Genomic DNA, 24,591 nt, shown 5'->3' with positions numbered 1-24,591 from the left:
GGTTTGTGAAGTTTGCCCAGTGACACCTGGGAAGGTACCAGGTGAGAAAGGTGACTAAAAATAAGAGTTACTTTACTTAAATTTAGATGGCTGATTTTTAGATATATTTTATAGAATATCATTCTCAAATGGTATCGCAAGTATCAGACACTTTTCATGGACCAAAACTTTAGTCAGACGCTTTAAAGCTCCACCAAAATTAAATGAACTTTACTTATTTTTTAATGTCTGATTTTTTAATATGTTATCAACATAACTATTACAAAATTATATTTATTCAGTCAGACAAATTGGAATGACCAAAAATCCACTAAACACAAAAAATATTCAGCCGTGAATACGAACGCGAGAGCACTATGCGCATGCGTGTCAGAGCGAAGAATGTAAATATTCCAAAAAGTACTTACTGCTTTCGATAAAATATTTCTGCATCTCTTTACAACATTAAGATAATAATTAATAATTATTAAAATTAAAATAATTTATTGCATATATTCGGTAAATTAATTTTTAGCATAGAACCTCCACCTTTTTATTTTAGGATGAAAAAGAAAATAGTGTGACAGGCTTATACTTAGTGCTTGACAAAGTGGTAAAGTCACGTATCGATAAAAATACAATAACCTTGACTTGATTGACCACCGAGCGGCCCGATTGATTACGGGGGCTGAGGGAATAATTATAATATCTATCTTTTTCTTCCCTAACATTTACGCAATTATTATGCACATAAAACAAGATTTTTTAAGGTTTCCATTTTTTTAGATTTTTGTGCTCTTCTAGATTGCGTAAAAAATAGATGCGATCTTTAAACAGACTGGACTCCTAATAGGCTAATAGTGACTATTTGTAGCTATCATTTTGGGAGAAAATATGTCAACATAATTTAAAACTTATGCTGCCATATCTATAGAAATTTAAAAATAGTCTCTTTTTAACTTGTAGTCAGATACGGTATGTACAAATATATTTTTTGAAAGGGCTACAAACTGAAACAATCGATATTTATTTAATGTGAAATGACATCACTTTAAACTTTTTTCTATACTACGTATCTTTGTTATTCAAAATCTGTGGATGTGTCACCCGCTACTATCGATCCTCCTCAATAGCCTGGATACTCGTAAACACGCTTGCTTGTGCGCGTGAGCCATTTCGGACGTTTTGTATGAAGTTTCCTCACTGTATGTATCTGTATATTGTGTTACTATGGACGTCTCACTCGCTCTGAAACGCATGCATAATGCTCTCGCGTTCTACTCACGGCCGAATAATTTTTGTGTTTAGTGGATTTTTGGTCATTCCAATTTGTCTGACTGATTAAATATAATTTTGTAATAGTTATGTTGATAACATATTAAAAAATCAGACATTAAAAAATAAGTAAAGTTCATTTAATTTTGGTGGAGCTTTAAAGCGTCTGACTAAAGTTTTGGTCCATGAAAAGTGTCTGATACTTGCGATACCATTTGAGAATGATATTCTATAAAATATATCTAAAAATCAGCCATCTAAATTTAAGTAAAGTAACTCTTATTTTTAGTCACCTTTCTCACCTGGTACCTGCCCAGGTGTCACTGGGCAAACTTCACAAACCCGCAGGTATACAAAGTACATGAGACACTACTGAGAACTTAAAGTTTCATCTTTTAGAAAATAAGTTATGTCTTATCGCTCTGGGATCTTACTTTAAATATTACTTGGTTTAATAAAAAAATTGAGTTTTAGAAAATTATAATAATTGAACGTATTCTTTTTACAATCTGTACTGGCTGCTTTCAATATTTTTGGTCTGTATTTATTTATGATTTTGACGTAATCGCATCAAAATTGGCATAAAATGAGCAAAAGGCAAGCAATAGTAAATTTTAAATTGTAATTAAATTTTCAATCTTTATTCAAAAGTATTCATTTATGATCTTTAAGTGCAAATAGTTTTTGGTGATGAACATGTTGGTTTAAGTGCTAAAGTAGGTAATTGGTGAGTGATTATGTTATTTGTTTTACCATTTACAGACACCATTCATTAGTCATTTCGAACCATTGTAACTTGTAAGCGAACCCACACACTTCTATATGGTTTTTTAATCGTAAGATCTCTGATATACTGCATGTGAAGTGAGTGAACAAGAAAATTTCATTATTACTTGAGCATAGAAAATATTTTGCTATAGGTACATATTTATTGTGCTCTTCGGATATTCTTAACTAAACTCTAAACTATTCTTGTTGGTTTATTTGTTTAGTTTAATATGTACACGTTATCTGCGTATATCTCTGTGAGATGTTTAAAAGGTCAAAAAAGATTGAAGCCCTGCAAAAACTATATTAATATCATAGTTATAGTAACAGAATAAAATATACTTTTTATAAATTATACCCATTATAATTATGTAAAGTTAGTTAATAGTTTTTCATAGAATTTGTTGAATTCCATTCTCTTAATATTAATTGTTAAAAAAATGAATCTACACACTTAAAAATTAATAGCTTTTATTTTAAGACAACCAGTGATTACGTTTTTCCTCCTTCATATTTCTGAAATCTGATCCTCTTTTCACTTTCTTATTAATGTGTTGTAATGTTATGATGTTGTCCTTTATTAATATTTGCTGTTTTTTTTTTATTAAGATGATTTTTTATGCCGCATAAAAATAATACTGAAATGAGACATGCAATCAGCTTGAAGCAAAGAAATAAGCAATTAAATCTTTGTTAAAAAAAAAACTGTATGGGCCCCTTGGAATTGTAGTTCAATAGTAATTGTTAGTACCTCTATCCAGGAGTACTATGCCGGAGTCTTATCACCAGAAAGACTGGCAACCTTTTTTTATTCTTTTCAATAATAATTTCGTAATCCCTACTTAATATTATAACTCTGTCTGTCTGTTATGCTTTCCCGCTTAAACCTCCCAACCGATTTTGATGAAATTTGGCACAGACAATCTTTAGACCCTGAGAAAGAACATAGGCTACCTTTTATTGCGAAATATGTACCACGGGCGAAGCCCGGGGCAGACCGCAGGTTATGTAATAAAAATACCTACACTAGGTCTACTTTGAGTTCCGTACAAAGGGTAAACACTAGACTTTATTACTATGAAGACGTAGTAGCTGTTGGTTTGGCTGTGTGTCCGTCACCAGGGGTTAATTGTAAAACACCAGCAACCTCACAGGACAAGATAGCTAACATCATAAGTAACAACATTTGTTCTACGACTTTTGATAATTTGTTAGATTTTATTTTCATACTAAAATAAATATTCATTTAATTTACCGTTTGAATATTATAAACTCTACGCGCATCCCAAAAATTACGTAAACAAGAAGCGAACGAGAGGGGGAAGGGGGCGTCGCGTCGTCCTTTCGATAATGAATAGAACATAGACTTACAAATGTTAGGAGAGTACAATAAAAGCTTCAAAAATCATTTAAAAATAATTTATTGCATTATGCCAAAAGTCGTAGAACAAATGTTGTTACTTACGATGTTAGCTATCTTGTCCTGCGAGGTTGCTGGTGTTTTACAAGTAACCCCCAAACCAATTACCACTTTGATTATAAACACAATTATATTTAACACTAGTGACTACTCGTGCTCTATTCACGTTTAAAACCGTTTTGTAAGGTGGCAACGTAATAGATGTTTGCCTTATGATGAGAGCGTGAATTATTGAACTCTGCCCTTCTTTTGTTCTTAATTCTTCTACATTTCGGACATAGACCAGGCAATACCAACAACTTTCCTTTAATTTCAGTTTTTGGTTGGGATTTGATATCGTGAGTAACACTCACAAACCCGGTCTTCAAAGCAATACTCATTTCGATCTGAAAACGATATTTAATTTATTACAAGCGATACAGGTACATTTAAATGTATTTACTGTTATATAATGAAACCATTACAGTAACTTTTTCTTATTGTTTTACTGTAAAACTACAACTATAAAATATGAAGTAAACAAACCCTGACACAATCAAAATTAAATACACTTTTTGGACTTACCTCATTTGATTTAAATGACCAAAATAATTTCAACACCTTTTTTCCACCCAAATCGTGGTATCACAACAATTAATTTATTAGTCGAAAATATTTGTTCAATTCAATTCAATTTTTCGAAGGGTGGCAATTTTGTTTGAGTACAATTCTGCCAATGTCACGTTGGGAAGATAATACACGCTTGAGAAATACAATAATAGACCGATGTCAATCAAAACGCAGATATACCTAAAACAAAAAGAGACAAACACAATATATAGATACACAACATAAAAATTTGTTATTTTTTCATTTCGATATTTTTTCACCAATAAACGTCAATGTGACAGAGCCCACAAAGTTGTGGACGCTAGTTGTTGGCGCTGTAATCGTGCACAGTCCCAATAATAAAATATCGAGGTTAGGCAACGGTTGGCACGGTCATAAATTGGATGGGTCACTTTTTTTTAGTTGCTCTTTCGTTTTTGTACGGGACCCTTATTTTGTGAGTCCGGCTCGATGTCGTCATGTTGTTTAGGTATATTTTATAACTAGCTTTCCGCCCGCGGCTTCACTTGTGTTTTCATAGAAAAACCCGCATAACTCACAAACTTTCGCATTTATAATATTCATAGGAAGGATATATCATATAACATTAGCAGGATATAATATCAGTAGGATGTGTGTTCTGTAAAAATTGTGATGTTTGTATCAATACACTTAAATAACAATACATTAAAATATGTTTATAATATACTCTACCGTTTTTTTTACCATTTACGTGGTTAATTTCAACAAAACCCCTTTGTATTATTGGATAGAGAATTAGTTTAAAGAATGAGCTAGTTTGTTGTCTATAAAAAACACGGTATGAATAATAATAATTACACACGATAGTACTTATAGGGATTTATGCTAAGAGCAATAAACCTATAGAGTACTTGTATCGAGCGTATACAATTTACATATATTTGTTTCTCTCTATCTAAAGAAAACGTCGTATGAAAGAATGAGACAGCTATAGACAACAAGCTACGTTTCAACATAGTCATGGCACCATTTTTACTATAGGTACGTATTTAGATAGATAGAAGGTGATAGTGATGGGATGTGCTTCAATCGATAAAATCGTGAATGTATTTTGCATTTACGGATTCGTGAAATAATAAATAAAAAAAACAAAACTTATAATTAATTTCAGTTGAATACATTATTTGTATATAATAAATGCGAAATTATGCGAGAATGGATGTTATTCTTTCACTGCGGAACCGATTACAATGAAATTTTGTACATACACACATAGGTTAGGTTTTATCCCGGAAATCCCACGTGAACGGGAACTGTGCAGGATTTTCTTTAAAAACGCGGGCGGAAAGCTAGTATATTATAAAAGAAATTTTAAAACTTGAAATGTATTTTAAAATAAAGAAGGAAATGATGATAAAGTTAAAGGAGTGAGGAGAAAGGCACAGTCAGCATGAAGGAATCATGCAGCATTTTAACAAGTTAATAAAAGGACAGTCTTAATGAAAACATTTTCCTAACATCCTACTAATAAAGCGAAAGTTTGTGAGGATGAATGTTTGTTACTCTTTCACGCGAATACTACTAAACCGATTACAATGAAATTTGGAAAAATTACTTTTGATCCCGTAAATCCAACAGGAATGGGAACTATGCAGGTTTTTCTTTGAAAACGCATGTATATTAAGTATGTATTTCAATAGTAGTTTCTCATCTATGAGAAATGTCATTTAATCAACCGTTAATTTTCACATAGTTACACATTTAAAGTAACTTATGTGTAAAAAATTTCAAAATAAAAATTCACTCTCTTTAATCAAATGTATTTATTATCTAACTACAGGAACAAAAAAAACGTAAGCGTAAGATTGCACAATTCTTCTAGAGTATCCATCTTGATAACACGCAGGCTCGAAATGCAGTGAACACAATATAGCAAATTGTGGCGGCGTCCAATCAACTCATGTCTCATGTTTTATACCCATTTTTTATTTAGCTCTGGAAATCTAAAACAAAATGAATTCATTAATAATCTGAAAGAGAAATTAATAAACAACAAACGAAAACTAAAACACATAAGGCAAATAAAACAACCACGTGGCCGTTTTATTTTCCTGCGGTAAAAAATTTACATCTATTATTTGCAACAACAACTACATAATATAAATCTGATATAAGAAACAAAATAAATAAATCAACGTTAATATGAAATAGATTTTTTGTCATAAATCGATAATATACGCTAGATGTGTTACAACACTACGGTGGTAAACAAAATGCCAAACGTGATATTATTGTGACATTTTTTAAAAATTATTTCATTATTCTATATTCCACAACCCCATAAAGTGGGTAAATGTTACAGTTACAACATAAAATTACAAAAAAGCGCTTGATAAAACCTTCAAATAGGTTTAAAACATAAATATTTATCAATTTGCTGAAAATCACTTACCGATGGAAAGATATTTGCACATTGTTTTTATCCAAAACTCCCATTCGACAAGTGATAGCCGGTTGATAAACATACAATAGTTATTTTAGCACACTGACAAATAAAAAGAAACACTGTACACTTTATATTTTCTAAATATTTCGTTAAAAACACTTGACACACTGAGCCCACCAGCTGGTTGGAAAACAAACTGACTGCCGGCGCGCTACTTTTGAAGACAGTGCAGATACTCTATCGCTATCTCAATCTGGCTTATGCTGTTATTGACTAAGAGTAAGTAGATTAGAAAATATGTATTTTGTTCTGTCTCAATATAAGAACTCTATAGGTTTATTGCTCTTAGGATTTATGTTTGGTGGCGCCGCGGCCGCGCCTGCCAGCCGGGAGCGGTCATCGACCCTCCATGCACCCTCTACCGTTATCGACGTTGTATAAGGAAACCCGCTTGAAGATCGGCAAAATAGAGCCGGGATATAGCAGTTTAACTTTAACAAAAAATGTCCTACCTTGCGTTCACAAGGTAACTTGACCGAAGCTAACTGTTTTGTCTACACAATGTAAACAAACGGTTTTAGAACGAGAAATTATACAATAACGATGACAAGTCAGCGGTTTTTTCATACCAATATTTAAACATGTAAACAATGTGTTTAGGGTGCAGACTGTAGGGATATGAATATTCCTTTCATTTGAAAATAAAATCACGTATTAATTCCAGGTTATAAATATTTAATTACATTTTATTTTTAACACACCATAAATAAAATACGTGAACATGTTCACTGTAAGCTTTACGCAAAAGCTTTAATTCACCTTTCTAGAAAAGTTCATTATTTGCATATGACAAACTTTAGGTGATTTCCATTGATTTTCAATGTTGTGAATGTTTCGTTTATTTTTAACACATGGTTATCACAACAAAAAAGGTATTAACATCGCTTAGTTGTGATGTAATCGTTATGACCAGTTTTCTTGATTTTACCTTGATGAATTGATGTCGTGGTAAAGTGGAAAAATTGATTTATTTCATTCACCTTAGCTGCTTCATGTTACGTCTTCGGGGCGTATGCTGTCATATCCTCGTTTTATTGTGTTGACTTGGTTTTGGCACGTATTGGTTCCGAGAAGGCATGGTGACGGCGCCGCTGGCGCTGTATCACCCGCTGACGAAGTTATTTTCTGTACAATTAGTCACGCGTGTATCCGGCGCGGTCTGGTCGCGCGCTCTCTAGCAGACCGAATTTGTAATCGAAAAATAATAAAAAAATAATATTATTTTCATTGACGCCGTAATAATTTGAATTCATTGTGGTATTAATAATTATTGTTCTTAAGCAAATTTTAACTTGGGTTGTACATTTGTTTTTGTGATTGTTATTATTTTATAAATTTTAAATTATTAAATATTTTATTTATAACAAGTTGATGCCTTCTTAGTAATGTGAGAGTGAGTCAAGTGCAGTGATAAGAACGCGAATTATTACTTTATACCTTGTAGTGTAAACTGGGTCACTGGTCGAATAGTGAGCTTGCGAAATCATTGACTGCATATAAACTCTGCAATAAACTCTTATTTTGTACATAATGTGCTATATATGTACTTAGGTAAGTAATAAAATATTTTGAAGGGAATTGTTGTTTTAACTTCCATTTACTTACAAGAAAACTTAGTATAGAATCATAAAATATGTATACTTTTTTGAAATTATAATCATATTTTTTTAATACAACCTTATATACGAGGACAAGGTAAAGTCAAGAGCGACGTATCTTTGCATTCATGCTGCAATTATTTTTTCAACCTTATTCAATACTATCTATCGCAAAAGAAAATCTTGGTTTTTTAAATAGAAAATTATGTACCTACTACCTAGGTATCTCGAGTTTTTCGACGCAGAAAACTTTTTAAAGACGTTCCTCGACAATCTTATTAGGCTATACCTATCTATAAGCAAATGAAACTCATTTTAATTTTACACTATCCCAATTTCCAAATAAGTTCAAAACTTTGTTATTTTGTGACAAAATATATTATGATTTGAGTTACAGTTTTTATTATAAACAAAAAAATAAATTGTAAAACTTTATTAATCATATCCTTTGAAACATATTATGCGGTTATCATCTACAAATGTGTTGGGAGTTAACCCGAAGCCCAAGTAATCTGTTTTTCTGTATTATGGCCCAGTTGTTACGGCATTCCGCGACCTCGTTAGTAACGCGGGGGCGCCCTTACTCGCCCGCGCCCGTAAACGCCTACAGGTACGGATAACTACCGTGAATGTCCCATAAACTCGACAAACTCGATTTTTTATACCTTACCGCTCAATGCGACGAAGAATTATATCACGAAAATGATACGCTTATCAGTAATAGCAACCCACAACATAATGTAAACAGAGAATTGTCCTGATAACACTAATCCGCAGGCGCGTAGCTACCGCCGTATCTGCCGTATCAATTATACGGGGCCCCCGCGCCAAGGGGGCCCCCAACGTGCGTAAGTAAAAATTACTAAAAACTCCCCAAAAAATTTTTTTTTCAGAAATGATAAAAGTAATAAAAAAACAATTTTCTGGCTTCCTGTGTGTACCTATATTTAATTTGAATTGTTTGTAAAAACTTTGGAATAAGTGACAGATAGATAATTATCAATAATTATGATGAATAAATATTTCTTTTAATTTTATGCAAACATTTTTTTTCTTTTGTGAGAAATATTTACCCTTCCTAAGGGCCCCCAAACAAATTTTTATACGGGGCCCCGCCAAGACACGCTACGCTTCTGACTAATCCTCTTGTTATTAAACATCAAACATACCTATGTTTAGTGGAAATACTAATGTCCTAAACGATAATAATTTCAAGACAGTGGTGGTCCAGTGGCTAAAACCTGAGAATTAAATAAAAATAGAAGCAACGAGACCAAAGGAACTTGTAAAAAATATAACTGCACTTTTGCGTTATTCTGATTGCAACGTACCTAACTAGTACAATCGGTGAAGGAATTAGGAAATCAGTGGCGGCGTATCTTAGAATCATAATATAATACATCATATCATATGATCTACCATTCAGTGCTTAAATAACATACCATATGTACATAATACTTATGACGAAAATATTTGTTCACAGATATTGATCAAGAAACGAATCGAAATGAAAATGAACGCACGATCCAATATGCTTCGAATTTGCGTGTGGGTCTGCCTTTTGGCCGTATGTTACAGTCAAAGAGCAGAACAGCTCTTGGCTCAGAACCCATGCTCCAGTAAGACAACGTGTAGTGATTGCGCGCGAACGGCGACATGTGCTTGGTGCTTCGCCCCCGAGTTTAACGGTCCGAGATGCTTCAACCCCGCTATGGAAGGTGGAACTGCTGGTTGCGACGAAGCGTACATATTCAACCCAGACAATCAGCAATCTATCGACACTATGTATAACAGAGAGTTGACTAGAGGTATGTGTTTACAACCTAGCAAATAAATCAAGCAAGCTGTAAATTTGAACTTTGTATGAATATTTGTCTTTCGAAATTTAGAAAATAATATTATTATAAATTTTTAAAGAATAGAAAAAATTCGATCACGAGGCGGAACTCGAACCCGCATCCTTCGCGCCATTCCGGGGCGGATGCTTGACCAACGAGGGTTCGAGTCCCGCCTCGTGATCGAATTTTTTCTATTCTTTAAAAATTTATATTTATAAAGCATTTGAATGCCATAAAACCTAAAATATAAATTCAATAATATTATTACTTAACTACATAATTTTTTACATAATTTAGTAACAAGCACAAATCTGAATCTTTGTCACTTTTGTCTACTAAAAATGCCCGAACTTTATAAGAAGAATTTTTCACAGCGCGAGGACGAATGGGTATGGGTATGGAGTCGACATACTACGAAGAGTCAATGAGTAGCAGTAGCAGCAGTAGCAGTAGCAGCAGCAGTAGCAGTGTGAAAGGCGGCGGTGGATACATGGCTGCAGCTGGTGGCGAAAACCTCGTACAAATCAAACCACAACGAGTCAAGCTACAGCTCAGGATGAGTAAGTGTGAAAATATTGTGACTCACGATAAGGCGTTTGCGTTGTTGAGGTCATTTGATTGTAATTATATGTAAACGAGTTAAAAATAAAAGTATCATTGGTATTTTAATTTATAAATAGCTGCTTATATTGGTCTTTACTTCATATAAGGCTAGTAACTAAGTAAATAAAGACCAAAAAATAGCTAGACTAATTATAAATGTTTTTCATTATATAATTAATCAAATTTTAATTCTGACATAATTTTCTTAGATTTTGACATTCACCTGAATGTTTTAAAATTTCCTCTGTACTAATAAATCCTTAAATATCTTATGTTATATGTAGTATATTATTTTTGTTAAACATTATATTTTTTTAGATCAAGCGCAAAAAATGACGTTCTCATACGCGCAAGCTCAGGACTACCCCGTGGATCTGTATTACCTTATGGACTTGAGTAGATCTATGAAGAACGACAAAGAAAAACTCAGTACTCTTGGAAGTTTGCTATCCAGTACTATGAGAAATATTACATCAAACTTCAGAATCGGTTTCGGATCCTTTGTTGATAAACTAGTCATGCCCTACGTGTCTACTGTACCTAAGAAGTAAGTTTATCTTATGTAATGCGTCATACTAAGAATTGCAAGGTTTCAAGGACATTTTCTTTAGAATAATTTTTTTATTGCTAACTAATGATTTAGGTATTTTGATGAATAAAAATATTTCGATCACTGTTTATAAATTTGTTTAATATAGTATAGTGATATTTAAAACTGCTTAATTTTCAGTCTCATCTCACCTTGCGATGGTTGTGCTGCACCATACGGTTACAAGAATCAAATGTCACTCAGCAATGATACAGACTTTTTCGATGTGAGTAAACTTAATATCTACTTGTTTAAAAATTCTACCATAAGTACCGAAAAAAATCTGTGAGTTGATTCGAAAAAAAAAACATGTAGAAGTGATGAAAAGTCCATCTTAGTTATTAATTTAATCAATTAAGATCACTTTGACATCCTCCCTGTGACCACGCTCGCTGTAATGTGTTCAAAGTGTTCGAAACGTTGGGTTAAATAATATAATGAATTAATCGCGTATCATTTCATTTCTTTTACTCTTAAGAAAATAATTAATTACTATTTTGTAGAAAGCCGTAGCCCGCGCGGACGTATCAGGTAACTTGGACGCGCCTGAAGGGGGTTTTGACGCGATCATGCAAGCCGTGGTGTGCAAGCAGGAGATCGGTTGGAGGGAACATGCGAGGAAACTGCTCGTGTTCTCCACTGATGCGGGATTCCATTACGCTGGCGATGGGAAGGTGAGCTCGTGGTTATTATCTTTTAGGGGGATAGAACTATACCGCAGTACGTAACTCAGCCCCCGGAATCACAGACACAATAGAAAATCTATTGTGTCGTGGTCAGATCGGGCGGCTTGGGGCTCAATGGGCTAATTTGAAATGTGTTTAAAATGAATATCAATGATTGATTGTGGATAAATTTAGTGTTATTCTGAAGTATATTGTATCTTAGTGTTTATTATAAATTTTGCTTTATGAACAAGAATTATTAGGTACATCTGTCTCCAAAAGTTGTAACTAATAACTTAATTATGTGTTTTGTCTTACTTATGTTTTAAATTTTTTACAAATAAATTCGTAAATAAATATTATTTTGTTGCGTGTAAAGTAACCCTCTTTAAAGTAGGGGTTATGAACATTAACGTAAATTATAATTTTGTATTGCAGTTGGGCGGTATTGTGCAGCCAAATGATGGTGAATGTCACATGGAGGATAATTCATATACTCATTCTACACTACAAGACTACCCGAGCATTTCTCAAATTAATCTGAAGGTAATGTTACTCATGTAACCTTAACCTACTTGTAAGCATAAATTCATCTTAATTGAGTATAAGCCATAAACAATACAGGGAAAACAAGGATAAATAATTCGTCATTAACATTTCGTATAATTTTTGCATACTATTATCGAGTCATTACATAAATATAAATGTTGAAATTACCTTTTAAAATCTGCAGTCTATGTTTTTCATACAGTGAATGGATTTTTTTTTTCAATTTTAAGGTACCAAAAACAACATCAGAAATGTTTAATGGTTTTTCACTGCTAAATTCATAATTTAATACCATAAATCATTTAAATTAGAAAAAAGATCCAGTTTCACTTTCGAAGTTTATTTTGACCCATGTTTTCAAACCTGGCCTTCATGAAATTCTACTTTCAATAAAAAAAAATATTTGTAATTATCCATAGGTGAAAGAGCACGCAATCAACGTGATATTCGCAGTGACCGCGGAACAGATCAGCGTGTACGAACAACTGAGCAAGCACATTGAGGGCTCCAGCAGTGGCATCCTCAGTGATGACTCTGACAATGTTGTGGACTTGGTTCGGGAACAATATAATGTAAGTCAGGATTATATGAATGAAAATGAAAAAATTCTAGTTACACATAATAAATTTTGATAAAAAAGAGCGTATGTGCCGAGCACACGTGTTAGAAGTGAAACTTCTTTGGCAAGATTCAAATATGTATTCCAAAATCGTCGCCTTACTCCATGACGTGACAGTATTACTATGACGCGACCTTGAAATTTTACTCTCAACGCGCCTAAAGAAGTTCCACTTCATAGAAGAAACAATAAAACGTTTTTTAATTGTTTATTGGATTTTCCTTGTGAGTAATGCATTTGAAACAATAATACAATATCAATGTGTCCTTTGCAGAAAATCACATCAACTGTTGAAATGAAAGATACCTCAAGTGACGCCGTCCAAATTTTGTACCATTCCTCGTGCCTCGGAAGCAAAGACAATCTTGTACAAACAAACAAATGTGATGGATTAAAGGTAAGAATACAACTTTATTATTCTTATTAATTTCTTATACTTAAAATTTGGATTTTTCTGATATTGTGTTGAGCAATACCAATATTTTAATTCCCCTTTATTTATCCTAATTAGGTAGGAGACGTCGTAGAGTTCACAGCTGAGATCACATTGAAGGAGTGCCCCAAGGATCGCAACAAGTGGAAGCAAATGTTCACAATATACCCAGTGGGTGTGTCCGAGAGTCTTACGGTCGAGCTGGAGATGCTGTGCGATTGCCCTTGCGAACATCCTGGACATCATGTAAGTTTGTGCAATTAATATTACGTGTATTTAATGCAGATTTATTTTCTCCTTAGACGATAAAACTTTTATATTGGTTGTTTCCAAATTTATTCACGCATGATGATTTTACTGTATTTTTCGTAAAATACTGTTGTCTCTATCGCCATCAGCGCATACAACACTCAAGTCTAAAATTCCTGTTCGTGAGTTTAATAATTATTATTATCTATTCATAGTTATTTTCGTATTACTTAGATGAGTTTGATTGATTGTGTGTGTGACATATTGTTGTTTTGTTGGCAGGCGTACAACGACAGCCCGCTAGTGTGCAGCGGGCAAGGCATCTCGGCGTGCGGCGTGTGCGTGTGCCACCCGGGCCGCTTCGGCAAGAGCTGCGAGTGCTCCGCGCACAGCGGCGTGTCGCTGGAGCAGGAGCGCGGCTGCCGGCCCACCAACGCGACCGCCGGCCCGCTGTGCTCCAACCGCGGCACCTGCATCTGCGGCGTGTGCGAGTGCAACAAGATGGACGACCCGCTCAAGGTGACTGCTGTAGCTGTGCGTGTGCGTGTCGCTGGAGCAGGAGCGCGGCTGCCGGCCCACCAACGCGACCGCCGGCCCGCTGTGCTCCAACCGCGGCACCTGCATCTGCGGCGTGTGCGAGTGCAACAAGATGGACGACCCGCTCAAGGTGACTGCTGTAGCTGTGCGTGTGCGTGTCGCTGGAGCAGGAGCGCGGCTGCCGGCCCACCAACGCGACCGCCGGCCCGCTGTGCTCCAACCGCGGCACCTGCATCTGCGGCGTGTGCGAGTGCAACAAGATGGACGACCCGCTCAAGGTGACTGCTGTAGCTGTGCGTGTGCGTGTCGCTGGAGCAGGAGCGCGGCTGCCGGCCCACCAACGCGACCGCCGGCCCGCTGTGCTCCAACCGCGGCACCTGCATCTGCGGCGTGTGCGAGTGCAACAAGATGGACGACCCGCTCAAGGTGACTGCTGTAGCTGTGCGTGTGCGTGTCGCTGGAGCAGGAGCGCGGCTGCCGGCCCACCAACGCGACCGCCGGCCCGCTGTGCTCCAACCGCGGCACCTGCATCTGCGGCGTGTGCGAGTGCAACAAGATGGACGACCCGCTCAAGGTGACTGCTGTAGCTGTGCGTGTGCGTGTCGCTGGAGCAGGAGCGCGGCTGCCGGCCCACCAACGCGACCGCCGGCCCGCTGTGCTCCAACCGCGGCACCTGCATCTGCGGCGTGTGCGAGTGCAACAAGATGGACGACCCGCTCAAGGTGACTGCTGTAGCTGTGCGTGTGCGTGTCGCTGGAGCAGGAGCGCGGCTGCCGGCCCACCAACGCGACCGCCGGCCCGCTGTGCTCCAACCGCGGCACCTGCATCTGCGGCGTGTGCGAGTGCAACAAGATGGACGACCCGCTCAAGGTGACTGCTGTAGCTGTGCGTGTGCGTGTCGCTGGAGCAGGAGCGCGGCTGCCGGCCCACCAACGCGACCGCCGGCCCGCTGTGCTCCAACCGCGGCACCTGCATCTGCGGCGTGTGCGAGTGCAACAAGATGGACGACCCGCTCAAGGTGACTGCTGTAGCTGTGCGTGTGCGTGTCGCTGGAGCAGGAGCGCGGCTGCCGGCCCACCAACGCGACCGCCGGCCCGCTGTGCTCCAACCGCGGCACCTGCATCTGCGGCGTGTGCGAGTGCAACAAGATGGACGACCCGCTCAAGGTGACTGCTGTAGCTGTGCGTGTGCGTGTCGCTGGAGCAGGAGCGCGGCTGCCGGCCCACCAACGCGACCGCCGGCCCGCTGTGCTCCAACCGCGGCACCTGCATCTGCGGCGTGTGCGAGTGCAACAAGATGGACGACCCGCTCAAGGTGACTGCTGTAGCTGTGCGTGTGCGTGTCGCTGGAGCAGGAGCGCGGCTGCCGGCCCACCAACGCGACCGCCGGCCCGCTGTGCTCCAACCGCGGCACCTGCATCTGCGGCGTGTGCGAGTGCAACAAGATGGACGACCCGCTCAAGGTGACTGCTGTAGCTGTGCGTGTGCGTGTCGCTGGAGCAGGAGCGCGGCTGCCGGCCCACCAACGCGACCGCCGGCCCGCTGTGCTCCAACCGCGGCACCTGCATCTGCGGCGTGTGCGAGTGCAACAAGATGGACGACCCGCTCAAGGTGACTGCTGTGCGGTGTACTGCTCCAGCGAAAGGGAGTATCGACTGGCCGGATAAATTAATAGATGGGCTAGGTGCAGCAGTTCAGCTTCAGACTAGCGTCTAATACAATACAGCTGCACCACACAAAAAAAAATGGAATTAGTAATAGTGCTATGTACTACTAGATATAAAATATTTGGCTGGTAAAGAAGTAGGTAGAAAAAGTTTAAGTATGATAATATGTTAAAAAGGTTTATAAAAATACACAAAAGAATATGTAATAACGTTCGTCACTCGTTACAGGTGATATCAGGCCCGTTCTGCGAGTGCGACAACTTCACGTGCGACATGAACCACGGGCAGATCTGCTCGGGGCCGACGCACGGCGAGTGCGTGTGCGGCAAGTGCAGCTGCCGGCCCGAGTACACGGGGCCCGCGTGCCAGTGCCTCAAGGACCAGAGCGCCTGTATATCGCCCGGTTAGTGCTAATTGTTAATTATGCAAAAGAAATAATGTAATTTTTTTTATTTCTTTATTATAAGTATACACTTAATAGACTTAATACAACACAAATTTATTGTCAGCTTTTATTAATTGTTACTCGCTTTCAAAATAGGATATAAGGCATTATCATAAAAAACCTAAATTCATTTTTCAGAAAAGTTAAAACAAAAAAATAACACAGTCACAATAATATATACTATGTAAATAAGTAAATATTAAGCTGTGCTAAAAATACTGTTTACCCAAAGAAATGAAAATAGAAACTAATATGTATATAACTAAACTTTTTATTCTAGAAAACGGCAAAATCTGCAGCGGCAACGGTAAATGCGTGTGCGGCCAGTGCGTGTGCAACGTGGATGACGACCGGCACTATACCGGAAAGTTCTGTGACAACTGCCCCGTAAGTTTACATCATTCATTTTTATTTGTTTAAATGATTAATTAAATTGTAATTAAAATATATAGGTTACAATAATACAGATTTGAAATGTACCAATTATATTTAGTATTTACTTGTGTTTGCGCATGTATTGCACGTAACTTTACCATATTATGTAGAAATGAAATATTTAAAAATTCTTAAAACGTAAAAAATGATTCAATGTGTTAAACCCAAACAATTATTTATTCAATTAGACTTTGAGAGAGACTAGAATTTAGAGTGAATTTGAATTTTCAAAATACAGAAAAATTGTAATTTAACACGGGTTATTATAACATCCATGTATTCAAGAAAAGCGCCTAAATTCATCTCCCAAATTCAGACGCCTCTATACCCATGCTCATCTATGCTCATCAGCGTTAGATTTGCATAAAAGCAAGCGATCCACAAGCTTGTTTATCCACACTATACAAAAACAACAACATTGCTAACTCTATATATATTATACGCAGACGTGCCCCGGGCGGTGCGAGGACTTCAAGCACTGCGTGCTGTGCGAGGTGCACCGGCGCGGGCCGCTGTACCGGCCCGACGCGCCCGGCCCCGACTGCGGCGACTGCGCGCTCTACCCGCAGGTCGTCGAGGGCAAGATTGAAGGTGAGCGCTGCTGGTTTCGTTTTTTTTGACGTGACAACGTCTTATAATTTGATAGAGCCGGCTGCACGCACAAAAAAATTGGTTGTCTGTAAAGTCGGTTCACTGACGATAGTTGAACGTGACAACGTCCGATTGTGCTTCTTTGTCGCTCGTTCCGCGCTCTCGCTTGCACATGGAACGCCTCAAGCGAGGTAACGTCGCATGAGTCATGTTTTTTCGTGCGTGCAGCCGGCTCTATCGAATTATAAGACGTCAAAAACATGACTCATGCGGCGTTACTCCGCTCTGAGGCGTTCCATGTAAGGCTTGAAGTGCAAGCGAGAGCGCGGAACAAGCGAAAAAGGAGCACAATCAGCTTTAAGACGTTGTCACGTTCAACTATCGTCAGTAAACCGACTTTACAGACAACCAATTTTTTTGCTAGAGTTGGATATACTGGCTGGTTATAAAATTTAAAAAAAAGTAGCATTTATTTTTAATTTTTTTACTAGTATAAGCTATACTGGCAGGCTATAAAATTGAAAACAGATAGAAGGTTTTTCTTTCTTGTTTTCTGCTGCAGCTGTACTGGCAGTATATAAAATTGTGTACAAATAAGCTATGGAATGGCGTGTTATTCAGTGATGATGTAGAGACTAGAGATGTAACACGCACACTCGCGTTATTGTGTATGAAGTTTAAGCGGATGATAAACAAAAATGGGATGTAGTCATTAGTATGAATATGGAATGATAATAAATACATAGGGTACATTTTTATGTGTTTCTATCTCCACGCTGCTGTGTCAAGTGATTTCATATAAAGTTTAAACATGTTTAATTTTTTCAGCCAACGAAACATTGAACGAGCATTTGTGCAGTTTCTACGATGACGAAGACTGTCTGTACGTGTATGTGTACTCATATAACGACACCAAGACTGTGCACATCCGAGCGCAAAAGGAACATGAATGCCCCAGGAAGGTATGTGACTACGGTTTCTTTTTCTATTGTGCTAAAGGGTTTGAAAATGTAATACTGTTGTCCGTTTTTCGTAAAATTATTAATTTAAATGTCGTTGCATTGAACCAATAAATATTATTTTTATTGGTTCTTAAACTTTAAGGTAAAAAAATACGCTATAAAATGTTCCTATGTTTTTATTTAAGTATATAGAAGGCTCTTTGAACATTTATGTTTGTATTTATATTTTTTTGGTTTTTATGGCATTCAAATGCTTTATAAATATAAATTTTCTTTATAGAAAAAATTCGATCATCGTGATCGAATTTTTCTAAGGGTCACGAGTGGCTGAGTTGGTTAGGCATCCGCCCCGGAATGGCGCCAAGGATGCGGGTTCAAGTCCCGCCTCGTGATCGAATTTTTTCTATTCTTTATAAATTTATATTTATGTTTGTTTTCATACATTGTCATTTTAGCTGACAGATAAAGAACGTGCTTTAAACCGGTCATTTAACACAATTGTCAATTCCCAGGTATTCATCCTGGGCATAGTGCTGGGCGTGATCGCGGCGATAGTGCTAGTGGGGCTGGCGCTGCTGATGCTGTGGAAGATGGTGACCACCATACACGACCGCCGCGAGTTCGCGCGCTTCGAGAAGGAGCGCATGATGGCCAAGTGGGACACGGTGAGTATATTGTACTATTAGCTGGATCAAATCAAGCATTTTTATAGCACAACTAGCGGTCCGCCCCGGCTTCGCCCGTGGTACCTACACATATGAAAAATAGATGTTGGCCGATTCTCAGACTTACCCGATATGCACAGAAAATTTCATGAGAATCGGCTCAGCCGTTTCAGAGGAGTATGGCAACGAAAACTGTGACACGATAATTTTATATATTAGATAGCATTCCGCGCGCGCGGCTTCGCCCGCATTGTACTAAACTTAACAAATTGTGTATTTAAACCATTCTCAAGAACCTCTATCTATTTAAAAAAAAATCAAAATCTTTTGTATAACAACTGACACACAGACGGCTTAAAAAGTGTCAGTAGACGGTAAGGAGTCTACTGATACATAAAACAAACCCTTAACATCGCTCCGAAGTGACATAAAAGAAAGAGAAACACACTTGCGCATTTACAATATAAGTAAGGAAATAAGGATACCTAATAAATGTATTTCAGCTACAGATATATTTGAGGAGTGACATAAGCATCATTTTAATTGTGAAAGTGATATGGGGTATTTAAAAAAAATAATAGTTTTTTGATGCCAAATTGAAATAATCAGACAAGTTTTTAAAAGAAAAAACCGATTTGTTCTTCATGCAGTTGTGTTTTCATTACTTCAATAAAAATGTTTATATAAAAAACTTTAGAAAATGAGATATGTGAGATCATAATTCTTTGTATTTGCTAATATTACTGTAAATGAGTGCAATGCGTCAAGGTTATTGCGCTCATTTTCGGTGTTTAGATTAATATATAGAATAATATAGAAGATTAATATATAATTATGATTTAACTAATTAACTACTTCAGTTTTGTTAATTTTTTACCCATACAAAAATTTGTATTTATTATATTCGGCTGATTTTGCGTGAAAGTTGACCATATTGACTAGAGTAGATAATTTTTGAAACAAAAAAAAAATCGCAGTCGGATGAAACCCATTAGAAAAGGAGGGGAATATGATGAAAATAAAAAGAAAAATAAATTACGGTCAATCCGAGTTCGGGAAGTGGGAGGGTAATGTAGTGCTAGTGAGATTTTATGCAAGTAATAATCAAACTACTTTATTTGCAGGGTGAAAATCCGATCTACAAACAAGCGACGTCGACCTTCAAAAATCCCACGTACGCCGGAAAATAAAAACTTTCGACGTTATAGAAGCAATAAATGAAATTAAATAACGTAGTTCAGATAGTCATTATAAATTACATATAAATGTAAAGTCAGTATTTGAAAAATCGTGTATTTGTAAATGTTTAGATACAAGTATATAGATGCTAAATAAGCCTTATTATGTGCCTTTGATATATTTGTCGAACTTGTACACGGTAGCAATAAACAAACAGCTATTTTTATTTAACTGATTCTCCAATTCGTATCTATAAGGTCTGTTTTAATCTCATATTATATTTTATATCTAGTACGCTTTTGTACTTATGTGTGTGTGTTATCATGAATGTAGAATGTGACTGTGTGTAGGTGACTATGATACAATAAGTTTCAGAGAATTATACAAATAATGTTGTTTGGTCTTATTTTGATTTAACCGAGATGATCTTTATACAATAATAATGTACCCTTTTATGTACGTATTTTTAACATTTTGATATTATATTGTTAATGTATAATGATTGAGCACAAAAACTGCCTTTATTTATTAATTTGGTTTTAGACTTACAATATACTCGTATTATGGATAATGAAATTTAACCTGGCTTCCAAAATTACTGGTGCCTTAAATAAAAAAAAATACAAACTAATATGACTAGTGCCATTACTAATAAGTATAATGAAGAGTGTTTTATTATTATTTATTAATTTTGATATAAATACATACAAAATGTTTTAGTTTTATTGTATATTTTAAGTTATTTTAGTTTTTAATAGCTTTTATATGCTGCAGTTTCTTTGCATTTCAGAATCCGTTTTTTTGTATGTGATAAAGTTAATTGTACTGATTGTATATTTTATTTCAACTGAGACTAACTATATAAAACATTTTGTGGCCTTTTAATAATAGCTAATAAATTAAATACTTGATAGTTTTGAGTTTTATTACCAACATCCTTATATTCCCTTTACTCATTGTTCCAAGAATAAAATGTCGCATTTTGGAAAATATTTTCGATATGACATTTGAGATACACGTACAATACGGGGAATTTTTATTTTTGAATGACGCGTTTAGAGGGGCGTTGGTGTGAAGGTGATGTGAAGGTTAATTAATAAGGTTTGCCGACTCAAAAATCTCCTTCGATTCAGAGAAAATGCGCTTAGTTGATCTTCGAATTTTTAGGAAACCTCATAATTTTCTTCAGATTTTTATATTAAATTTCTATAGGTAGTTTTAGTGGAAGCATGACGATATTCTGTGGAATATCGTCATAGTGTGCTGTATTTTCCTCTTTGTGGTTAACACCACCGTTAGCACTGTATAAAGGGAGACCGACTGAAGTTAATTAAAACGGTACCTATAAGCTTAAAGTATGTGTGTATTGGTTTAGACCACCTCGCCATGGGCGTAGCTAGCCATGGGCTCAAGGTGGGGCAACAATAAAAAATAATATGTAACTAGCAACTGTATGTACCCAAGTTTATATCCAGGTCTTCAAATGCCGGCGGCCGTACCGCCGGTATTTGCGAAGGCATTTGCGAAGGCATTCACGAAGGCATTCGCGAAGGCACTCGCGAAGGCATTTGCGAAGACATTTGCGAAGGCATTCGCGAAGGCATTTGCGATGGCATTCGCAAAGGCATTTGCGAACGCATTCACGAAGGCATTGGCGAAGGCATTTGCGAATGCATTTTTTCTAGTGTAGGCACTAGAAAAAAAAGTGCAAAGTAAAAAGTATCAGTTAGTTGTAGAACGTGTAACACAACAAAAGTGAAATTGGATAAGTTAGTGGGGCAACTAATTGGGGTACTATACTCATTTTTCTTACAGTTCATGTAACATAGAAGCCTCAGCTATTTTCTTTTTTCGTGTGTAATTCGTTATTCGAATTAGGTATTCTTATTCAAAACACCTTATTGTTCACCTACCACACCACGAAATAGATCCAAAAATCTTCAGCCGTTTGGTCGCTGGGCGTATGACACTTGTTAGTTGTTATAGTCAGTCAATTTAGAGGTAAATAATACTAATTATAAAGGTCGCATTTTCTGTGTCGCCTGTCGACTTTCGAGAATCGAGTGTGAATTTTCTTACGGATATTAAGCTTAGTAGTTAGTAGGTGCTTCAATTTTTAGATTTGGTTAGGTATCTACCTACCTTCCAGGTCAAAGCTAGAGTGGGGCAAGCGCCCCACCCTGCCCCACCGTGGCTACGCCCATGCACCTCGCTACAGTGTTGATCATGTGGGCGGATGATCCTTCATCCTGGGTTCATAGGGCCCAAGGACCCCGGCATAGTCTAAGACGGCCCTGCATCTATGCCTTTTTTTTTAAATTCCTTTATCTCATCAGTTCATCGGCCTATAACAGTAATAAAAAAAGACCTCTACTTATACTTTTATGCTATACGTATGCTATCACTCACACTTGTGCACTATAATATTTCTATCTCCTGCGCAGTTCGAGAATGCCCGGTAGAACCAAAATTAGGTAAAGAGAACTTTTACCTATTACAAAACAGTTGTCCAAAGGTATTTTGTATCACATTATTACTGGTGGCTCGCCGCAACTTGTCCTGTCTGAACAATAGAGCGCTTTCGACTAGAAGGAATGATGAAAGCTTTCAAGTTTCAAGTTATGCAATGATTCCTTTGATCTAGATAGAAAATAAACGAAATATTTACCTATAGAATGAACTTTCAATATTAATTTGCTATTTGATTGAAAATATAAATTACAAGCTCTCCGCCCGCGTTTTTAAAGAAAAACCCGCATAGTACCCGTTCCCGTGGGATTTCCGGGATAAAACCTATCCTATGTGTTAATCCAAGTTACCCTCTATATGTGTGCTAAATTTCATTGTAATCGGTTCAGTAGAATTTGCGTGAAAGAGTAACAAACACACACACACACATACATCCTCACAAACTTTCGCATTTATAATATTAGTAAGAAAAGATAAGACAAGATTATCTAATAACCAAAAAATATAAGTATCTACCATTAGATAGTCACTTCCCGCACGGCCCTAAAGCTCCGTGTAGTTCGAAAATTCGAAATCAAGTAAGTTTCTTTATAACTAAATAGGTGCTCTGCGAGCGCTACCACAGAATAGTTAGTAGTACGCGCTACGCACTGTAGCAAGTGTATTAGCATTCCTTCAGGATCCCGTCCGACTAGGGCCCTTCCGGCCTCCTCCACTCAAGCGACTGCAGCCCAAGCCGAGGTTTGAGATCCCCGTCAAGGGGGGACGCCCTTGCGCATGGCGCACGCCACGCGTCAGAAGCCCTTCTGGCTAATATCGAGAAGACCACAAAAAATCCTTCAGGCTACGCTTATTTCATTTACCATTAAACTACTACATATTGTTAATTTATTTAATTATATGCTTATTTCAAATCTTTTTCAAATTGAAAGGAACTTCGATGCAATCGGGTGATATACATGTGTGATGTGACACCTCAAACATTTTTTTATAAAGACATACCTACCTATACTTACATATAGGCTATAGCATAAACACAGAGCAAGTGCATAAATAATTCTCTTTCAAAACACAATATTGAACACGCAGTATTGTTCCTCATTTAAAATCGTTCAGATTGAGTAAGCTTGATAACATATTACCTACATAGGAATTTGGTACAAATAACACGCTACGAGGTATTTTGCGTTTTACCGATTACCTATCTGATTTACATTTCCGTCAGTTTGGAGAACTATCATTGGATTATGAGTGTGAACACCTGAAACAAAAAAAGTTGGTAAAAATTCTGAGTTGCACAACTGCGCCTTGCATTTATGCAAATGACCCACATAATATAATGCAGCAATCAGTATCCAGCATTAGAAATGTGGCCTTCATGCTCCACAATGTTCACGATATGTGTTATATTATTTTCTTTTCTTTGTTTCTATAGGCGGATGCCAGATTAAATAAATGAAAATTAACTTAACGTAGTTATACCTACCTAATCACGAGCTTACAGATCGCGACGTGCGACGTTAATAAGCTATGCCGATAGTGTAGCGATTAATAAAAAGAATATTAAAATAGGTATGAATTTTCCGTAAATATCTTTAGGTAATATATTTTATACTAAGGTCCGACATAAAAAGTAATAGAGATAGAAGAAATTAAAAATCCATTCAAAAATATTGATTATGAAAACTTAGATACTTAATTACGTCAGTAATTTATTTTATCGAATTTTTCTTGGTTAAAACATCATCTATTGGGTTGTTTAGAAATTAAGTTTCCCGCGCTTCTATAATCCGAAAGCGATTCAATTTCCTCGCGGCCTGTTTAATTTTGGTTTAGGTACGTTTTACCTAATAGACAACTGTAAACAACCGACCGAAGTCCGAAATCAAAATGAACCTGATATATTATGGACTAGCTTCCGCCCGCGTCTCCGTCCGCGCAGATGTCGGTCTTCGCGTGGATGGTTTATTTCTTCATTTTG

At 37.1% G+C, this 24,591-nt stretch overlaps 1 protein-coding gene across 6 annotated transcripts; it reads left to right on the top strand.

Annotated features, from left to right (window-relative positions):
- The first annotated feature begins 1,817 nt into the window (after positions 1-1,817).
- On the top strand, positions 1,818-21,054 carry LOC123690997 (integrin beta-PS). Of its 6 annotated transcripts, XM_045635165.1 has the most exons (17): positions 7,633-8,061; positions 9,598-9,924; positions 10,329-10,514; positions 10,876-11,104; positions 11,288-11,372; positions 11,650-11,820; positions 12,250-12,357; positions 12,780-12,932; positions 13,254-13,376; positions 13,491-13,658; positions 13,944-14,180; positions 16,093-16,267; positions 16,590-16,696; positions 17,191-17,335; positions 18,164-18,297; positions 18,810-18,962; positions 20,087-21,054. In XM_045635165.1, exons 2-17 carry the CDS (start codon positions 9,624-9,626, stop codon positions 20,150-20,152), a joined length of 2,541 nt encoding a protein of 846 aa, XP_045491121.1. In that variant the 5' UTR covers positions 7,633-8,061; positions 9,598-9,623; the 3' UTR covers positions 20,153-21,054. The 6 variants fall into 6 exon arrangements, with proteins under 6 accessions (XP_045491119.1, XP_045491116.1, XP_045491117.1 ...); XM_045635163.1 differs by lacking the exons at positions 7,633-8,061; positions 16,093-16,267; positions 16,590-16,696; ... (2 more) ...; positions 18,810-18,962; positions 20,087-21,054 and adding exons at positions 1,818-1,970; positions 14,221-14,764 and having other exon boundaries at positions 9,600-9,924; positions 13,944-14,072; XM_045635160.1 differs by lacking the exons at positions 7,633-8,061; positions 16,093-16,267; positions 16,590-16,696; ... (2 more) ...; positions 18,810-18,962; positions 20,087-21,054 and adding exons at positions 1,818-1,981; positions 14,221-14,764 and having other exon boundaries at positions 9,600-9,924; positions 13,944-14,072.
- The last annotated feature ends 3,537 nt before the right edge of the window (positions 21,055-24,591 follow it).

The sequence above is a fragment of the Colias croceus genome, chromosome 4 (genome assembly GCF_905220415.1).
Source record: "Colias croceus chromosome 4, ilColCroc2.1".
NCBI classification, from domain to species: domain Eukaryota; kingdom Metazoa; phylum Arthropoda; class Insecta; order Lepidoptera; family Pieridae; genus Colias; species Colias croceus.
The sequence above is the reverse complement of the archived record's forward strand: the minus strand, read 5'-3'. Positions and strand labels throughout refer to the sequence as shown.